Source organism: Oncorhynchus tshawytscha, linkage group LG34 (assembly GCF_018296145.1).
Source record: "Oncorhynchus tshawytscha isolate Ot180627B linkage group LG34, Otsh_v2.0, whole genome shotgun sequence".
Taxonomy (NCBI): domain Eukaryota; kingdom Metazoa; phylum Chordata; class Actinopteri; order Salmoniformes; family Salmonidae; genus Oncorhynchus; species Oncorhynchus tshawytscha.
In genome coordinates this window covers 4,161,836-4,169,101 of record NC_056462.1, presented here as the reverse complement: position 1 = coordinate 4,169,101, position 7,266 = coordinate 4,161,836, and the positions used below count along the sequence as shown (strand labels likewise).

The window sequence follows — 7,266 nt, the reverse complement described above, 5'->3', positions numbered from 1 at the left end:
ATACTAATTGAGTGTATGTAAACTTCTGACCCATGGAAATGTGATGAAAGAAATTAAAGCTGAAGTAAATAATTCTCTCTACAATTATTCTGACATTTCACATTCTTAAAATAAAGTGGTGATCCTAACTGACCGAAGGCAGGGAATTCTTACAAGGATTAAATGTCAGGAATTGTGAAAAACTGAGTTTAAATGTATTTGGCGAAGAAGGTGTATGTAAACACCCGACTTCAACTGTAAATGCAACAACAAAAAACAATCAATGCATTTACTTTCAGAATGATACAATAATAGAACAATTTAGGACACAATGAATTAAATCACTGCTGTTCTCTTAGTTTATTAAATATACACTGAGTGTACAAAACATTTGGAACACCTTCCTAATATTATAATTTTATCGGCTGTGGTCTTCAACCACACACAGACAGACAGTAACAGCAATTCTGTCCTCCTCTTCTACCATTTCCAGGAAATAATTTGGTTCCAATTCAAGAGGAATTTGTTTTGTGTGAAATGTGTCATTACTACATAGAAAGACAGAGTATGATGATACTGAACATGATTCTGATTGATTTATAAAACATGGCAGCGTTTGCAGCGATTCATACATACTTCTAACAGGTGATAATATTATACATGTCTTTAGTATTAGCAGTGTGTTAGTGTCAGCAACATGTCTCCATGTCCCCTCTGTATGTAGTACATCTTTCATTTGAGTACACATTTATTTCCATTTATATCCAATAGCAATGTGTTTCCTTTTCTCAGTGCAATGTGTTGATGTCTGTGTTGATAAAATGTCCCTATGTCCCCATCGCAGCTTTTTATAATGTCTTGAAAAGGCTGGTCGTGGCTCACAACACCATTATCCCAGAAACCCTAGACCCACTCCAATGACAATGTAACTTAGAGACCATGTGCCATGTAACTCAAATAAAGGACTAATTACAATATAATATCCCCAAGATAAGACTCCGTAACAGCTAATCAAATGGCTAACCAGACTATCTGCATTTGCAAATTGAAATGAGGTGACAAATGTGTTCAGGCATGAGAGAGAGAGAGAGAGAGAGAGAGAGAGAGAGAGAGAGAGAGAGAGAGAGAGAGAGAGAGAGAGAGAGAGAGAGAGAGAGAGAGAGAGAGAGAGAGAGAGAGAGAGAGAGAGAGAGAGAGAGAGAGAGAGAGAGAGAGAGAGAGAGAGAGAGAGAGAGAGAGAGAGAGAGAGAGAGAGAGAGAGAGAGAGAGAGAGAGAGAGAGAGAGAGATGTTCTGTTCCCCAACATATATATGAAGAAACACAACAATATTCAATGGGGAATAAAACACAATAACAGTTGTAAAAAAGTTTATATTATGTATCACATGGACAGAGGAATTATGCCTTTAATGTACAATACATTTCAAACATGTATTTTCTGTTAGCTTTCAAAATATGTATTTAATATCATCCACTAGGAGCTAAAATGAATTAGTAAGTAGCCTATAATTATCATCCAATCTGACAAAGAAATAAACACAAATTGAAGCATGGCACTTGCCTTGTTCACAGTTCACTGTTAGATGATTAGATTAGATTTGACCCTGCATGTCAATTCACTACATTAGCTTTCAGGTTAAAGTTTCACATAAGTTTTACATAATACTATGATTCTTTATAATTCATTCTATATTATATCAATTAAATTATTACAAATCATAACTACAATCATTACTAATCATAAGAACAATCATTACAAATCATAACTAATGTTATAATTGATTTAAATTACACTTCAACAATAATCTGTGATAATACAATTGCTCACTAATAATACAATTGCTAACTCAAAAGGGAATTCAGATATTATTCTCCTGTTGTGGATGGATTTGTTATGACACTGCTCTCACATACCCATTGAGTACTCACTGAGCAAGGCTGGTCATTCCATGACTGAATCATTTCCCAGTCCCACGACAGATTAACAAACCTGTTGAATACCACACAATCCTCCTCCCCATCGATATTATTTGGCTCTCCTCTTCTCCAGAACCTAAGAACCAGTTCAGCCGAAAATGATATCAACATGATATTAGTTCAAGAAACAATACGCTTCAAAAAGAAACGACAAGAAGTAAATATTACTCACGTTGTTGCTGATGTTGTTCCATCCACCCATTTCCAGAACCCTTCCATCTCTGAGTCAGTCAGACCAATCCAGAAGTGCACATCTTTTCCCATTTTGTTTAGAAACACCTGAAAATAACATAGTTGGTATGTTTAGTCTGTCTGTCCTGTCTGTCTGTCTGTCTCTCTCGCTCTCTCTCTCTCTCATTCGTTATTTCCCCCTTTCTTTCTGCTCCTCCGCCCTCTCACCTGTTCCTCTCTGCTGTTTATGATCACCAGGTCTGCTCCTCCCCTTATACAGTCTGCTCTGCTCTCAGTCCAAGTTTTACTCTCTGTTGAAAGGTAATAGCAGCTAGATCCGAATCTCCTCCAACCGTCAGGGCAGCATCCTGCAGAAAGAAAGTACAGTGATGAATATAGTCATACATACAGAAAACGACTTTCAACATGTCATAATCAACTCAAATTCACATTTATTATCATGGAATTGATACTCACCCAGTTCTTCTGATATCTTTTTCTCCTGCTCTGAAATTTTCCTTTGTAACTGGTCTCTCTCTCTAGTTATGGTATTATAATGAGTTTGTGACTGGTCTCTTTCTTTAGTCAAGCTTTTATAACTGATCTGTAACTGGTCTCTCTCCCTCTCCAACTGTTCTTTCTCTTTAGTCAGGTTTTCATAACTAGTCTGAAGCTCTGTGGTGTGGTTGGCTGTTAGGAGATACTGAGTTCTGGACAGTTGATTGTAGTCATCGTCATCTGTGACGGAAGAGAGAGCTGTTATCCTTCTGTTGTTAACTTTCTTACGCACGCATAACTGCACTCAACCTAAAGCCCAACATGTGAGAATGGAATACTCACAGAGCACAGAGAGACCTATGACTGTGCTTAGTAGGAGAAGGCACAGCAGTCCCAGAGAAACTGTAGCCAGCTTGTAAGGCTGACAGTTCTGATTCTCATGCTTCAGTCCTGCAGGTGTAGAGAAACAAGCGGTTACATACATACACCTGACCTCATCCTCATCTATTCTCTTCTACCTCACAAAGCAAGGCTACTCTGATACAATGAGGAATTGATGCTGTGGTCAACAATAATTCTGTCTTTCTCAACTCAGTCCCACTTCCACATGACTGAAAATAAATTCAAACCAGAGGTACCATGCCCCCTCAAATTTGTCATGTAAATTTTTTTTTTTAAGTTAACTGTACATTCGTTGTTGTTGTTTCTCTATAATACTGCTAGCCACCTAGCAATTTTATGAAGTTGGCTTTAGCTAGCCGAGATAGGTTCCCAATCTCCAAACCTCATAAAAGAGTCAGGAGAGGAGGATTACAGACAGCTCAAGAGATATGCTTAGATATACAGTGATGGGTTCAGATTGCTAAACTTTAAATATTATTAATCATTAGTTATAATAGAGACATGAGGGGTGCCATAGTCTAGGGTCTACACCAGAGATTAATGGTTATCTGTAGGAGGAAGGGTTATGGTGGGTGCAATTAAGCTTGGAAAGTAATGAGTGCAGGGAGAACGATCGCATGTGGCAGGCATTGATAAGGGGGAGTGTCACACCCTGATCTGTTTCACCTGTCCTTGTGTTTGTCTCCACCCCCTCCAGGTGTCGATTATTATCCCTGGTGTATTATTCCCTGTGTTTCCTGTCTCTCTGTACCAGTTCGTCATGTTTGCCAATTCAACCAGCTGTTTCCTTGCTCCTATTTTTTCCCCAGTCTCTTTTGGTTCTAGTCCTCCTGGTTTCGACCCTTTTCTCTCTTCCTGTGTCTGCATTTGGGTCTCGCCTTGTGTCCTTATAGGGAGAGAGCCGTGGCTAAGGGGGCCGAGGTCAGGTCAGGTCACGTTAAGGGAGAAGGAACAGTTTATTGCCCGTATCACTTCGTTTCCTGCTTAGCAAAAAAAGATGAAACGTTTAGTGAGAAGGAGGAGACTCTACACAAAGTGGGGTATTTATACCACCACTGGTGGAACCATGTCTTTGTCGGTACAGCTGTTCGATCCTCTGGGATGAATTACCTTGGTTTAAGCTTTCACAGTGTCTGTCGAGTTCTTACTCTGACAATTAGAACCTAACGCCAGAAAAATAAGCATCTTTTTTTACGTAGAATTAAGCACATTGATTATGGCTCTAGATTGCAGGAAAAAGCTGTTTCAGGTGTTTGAAAAATGCTAAATTCTCCGGACGCCCCTGATTCAAACTATCAGATCGTTTTGATTTTCACATTGTTGTTTGTTTTGCTTCAAATGTGTAAATCAAGTAAATGTGTCCCTCTAAAGGTTATTCATATTTTCACTGTAGTCTCTTCCCAAAATAGTTTTACCATTTAGTTTGACCATTTCTACAGCACATTCCACAGCATCCAGATTCCATCCACCATATGTGTGAATCTGCCATGTCTTTGGACTCTTTAGAGCAGCTCTTATTGTAGGTCTGGTTTACACTTTCTTATTTATTATCAAAGTGTGTGTGTGTGTGTGTGTGTGTGTGTGTGTGTGTGTGTGTGTCACTCAAGTCATAACTCTCAGTAAGAATCTGTGAAACACACTTACTTGTTCCAGCCTGTGGAATCTGGTGTAAAGTCTCATAACCTGCAGCCAGATCATCACAGTCTTTCACACTGATCTCCTCTACATTGGCATAGATGTCCTCTTCTATCTCCATATCTCAATGATGATAATAACGGGTACTGTGTGTATAGTCTGTCGATTTCTTTGTATGCTGTCTGTCTCAGTGATGCTCTGACTTCAGTCCAAATGACAATGAGGTGACAAAGGTCAAGTGTTTATGTGTGTGTGTGTGTGTGTGTGTGTGTGTGTGTGTGTGTGTGTGTGTGTGTGTGTGTGTGTGTGTGTGTGTGTGTGCTTGTGTGTGTGCTTGTGCGTGTGTGTTAGAGAGGTTCCTGTTCCCTATTTGTATAAAGAACAGAAATATATCACAGAGGTGAAATAAAGACAAATTATACAACTTGTCTTCTTTTGTATTTTATTCTAAACCATTATCTTATTGATTACAAAAAGAGTTTAAAAATAACATTACATTTCATATTTTAGTAAGATAGCAGACACTCTTTACCAAAGCGACTAACAGTCAGTGCATTCGACTAAGGAATGTAACGACAACCACATATCACAGTCTTTGGAAAGAAAATACGTCAAAAATCAGTGTCAGTGAGAAAAGACAAGAGTTATAAGTATTGAGTTAACATAATCATAAAACATAATAATACAATTATTTTATTTACGATCTACGAACCTCAGGGTTAGGGTCAATTAGATTTCAATTCAGTCATTTCCCAAAGCTTTTCTGTTCGGAAAATGTGTAATTGACTGAGTTTACATGGAATTGACCCCAACTCTGATGGACCAGCAGCAGCACAACGGCTACAATGACTGCTATCTCTACAACTTCCCTAAGATGACCAAAACAATCACAGTGATGACCAGGAGAACCATTAGGATGACAGCAAAGACACTAAAGACTTTGCAAGATCTGGTGCACCTCTGGGAGGTGGTCTGGCCCTGCTCCAGATCCCAAGTGTTATGGTCTGAACCAGATCGTTCTGAGGGTTGGGAAGGTTCGGAGTCATACTCCCACGAGATGACATCCGAGTTTTTCTATAATGAAACGACAACAGAGATGACATTTTTTGCTATAATGAAACAACGACAAGAGACGTATTTCTTCTTTTATTTTTTTACAAAAAATAATCACAGAAAGAATGTTTTTAAATAGATAATATATAATCTGTTACAAATGATAACATACTGTTTGTAGCATAACTATTTTACTACTTATATAATAATATAACTATTGTATTTACTATATGACCTATGACCTAACCTATAAACGCACAACGGCTCATATCAGACGTGTCTCTCTACAAATTCCCTGAGATGCTCAAAATAACAGAAGCCATCGCCAAGAAGACACAAACAACATGAATACCTTGAAAGCTCTGAGGAGGCGCTCTCTCAGAGACAGTCCCATGTAGCCCGTCTGGTCCAGGAATGTCGCTAGCTCCAGCTCAGGATCCTGGATGATGCGGATCAAATCCGGATTTACAAGGTGGGTGCGTTCGGAGTCAAACTCCCCCGGCCGCCGTTCTCCTTGTGCTCGGTGACATAGGTGGCCTTCACATCCCCCTGCTTCAGCCTGATGATGATGCGGTCCTTGTTGCATAGGCGGTAGCCCAGGGAAAGCCCGTAGTCCTGGCTCACGTAGTCCGGTAGGTCCTCGGCTTTGGAATAGGTCTCTGTGTTCAGGTTTCCCACCTCGAAGTAGCTTTCCCTGCGGTCTCGCGATAGAACTGGGAGAATCTCCTCGAAGTTGCCAAAGTAGTGGAAGCCGAAGTCGCCTCTCTCAGGGTGGCACTTTACCAGCATGTTGCCGTGGTGATTGAACGCCACGCACTCGTTGGCGAACCAGAAGAGGAGCTTGAGGCCGTGTCGGGGGGGAGGACGGCCGAAGCCAGAGTCCTTCAGGTCTTGTATGGTGCTCAGCTGATTACATTCTTCTCTGACAGACCGCACCATCTTGAACTGTAGGGATGATAAAAGATGGGATGGAGAGATAGCTAGAGAGAGAGAGAAAGAGATATTCAGGCATCAGTAGAGTATTAAAACCAATATCAAAAAACGGTTTCCAAACAAGTAGGTTGCTAATAACACCCACCAACAGATAATAATGTTCGTATCACACTGTTGCATAGATAAACTCTACGCACACGCAAGCATGGACACACACTAACATACATACACTCACACACAGACCCACTAACATACATACACTCACACACACACACTAACATACATACACTCACACACAGACCCACACACGTTGAAGTTAGTACCTTATTTACGGTGTGTGGCCTCCCTCTCCACTACTTTCTGAAGATGTGGTGACTAGTCTGCCACTGCTAGACTGGTTATTCAAGTAGATTTATGCAACTGACTGATAGTTGCCTAGGTAACAGAAGGAGGGACTACCATGGGTTCAAGCTGAGGAAACAAAACTGAAACGTTGTTATTAGAACCTTGATCTGGACTTCGTGTGTTTTCACGTCTGCATACTGTTACTGTAAATTACTTCGAGTGCACAATAATGTTTTATGTAACTTTTAACCCAGCATGAATTTGAAGGCAATG

General features: G+C 40.1%; 2 protein-coding genes across 2 annotated transcripts; both read right to left on the bottom strand.

Moving 5' to 3' along the window:
• Nucleotides 1–1,373: 1,373 nt before the first annotated feature.
• Nucleotides 1,374–4,884, bottom strand: LOC112231736 (CD209 antigen-like protein 2). The gene is made up of 6 exons (XM_024398484.2): nt 4,672–4,884; nt 2,968–3,075; nt 2,605–2,865; nt 2,356–2,495; nt 2,129–2,235; nt 1,374–2,032 (listed from the first exon to the last, which is right to left on the bottom strand). Exons 1-6 carry the CDS (start codon nt 4,781–4,783, stop codon nt 1,846–1,848), a joined length of 915 nt encoding a protein of 304 aa, XP_024254252.2. The 5' UTR covers nt 4,784–4,884; the 3' UTR covers nt 1,374–1,845.
• Nucleotides 4,885–6,067: 1,183 nt separating this feature from the next.
• Nucleotides 6,068–7,081, bottom strand: LOC112231751. Its single transcript, XM_024398512.2, has 2 exons — nt 6,972–7,081; nt 6,068–6,695 (listed from the first exon to the last, which is right to left on the bottom strand). Exon 2 carries the CDS (start codon nt 6,652–6,654, stop codon nt 6,181–6,183), a length of 474 nt encoding a protein of 157 aa, XP_024254280.2. The 5' UTR covers nt 6,655–6,695; nt 6,972–7,081; the 3' UTR covers nt 6,068–6,180.
• Nucleotides 7,082–7,266: the final 185 nt, after the last annotated feature.

What these genes read in the sequence shown, in the direction of transcription:
- LOC112231736 (XM_024398484.2), bottom strand. Translation starts at nt 4,783, where the DNA reads ATGGAGATAGAAGAGGACATCTATGCCAATGTAGAGGAGATCAGTGTG. An exon ending in CATAGGTCTCTCTGTGCTCT is followed by an intron (nt 2,866 to 2,967) that starts GTGAGTATTCCA and finishes CTTCCGTCACAG; the next exon opens with ATGACGATGACTACAATCAA. An exon ending in AAAGATATCAGAAGAACTGG is followed by an intron (nt 2,496 to 2,604) that starts GTGAGTATCAAT and finishes TTCTTTCTGCAG; the next exon opens with GATGCTGCCCTGACGGTTGG.
- LOC112231751 (XM_024398512.2), bottom strand. Translation starts at nt 6,654, where the DNA reads ATGGTGCGGTCTGTCAGAGAAGAATGTAATCAGCTGAGCACCATACAA.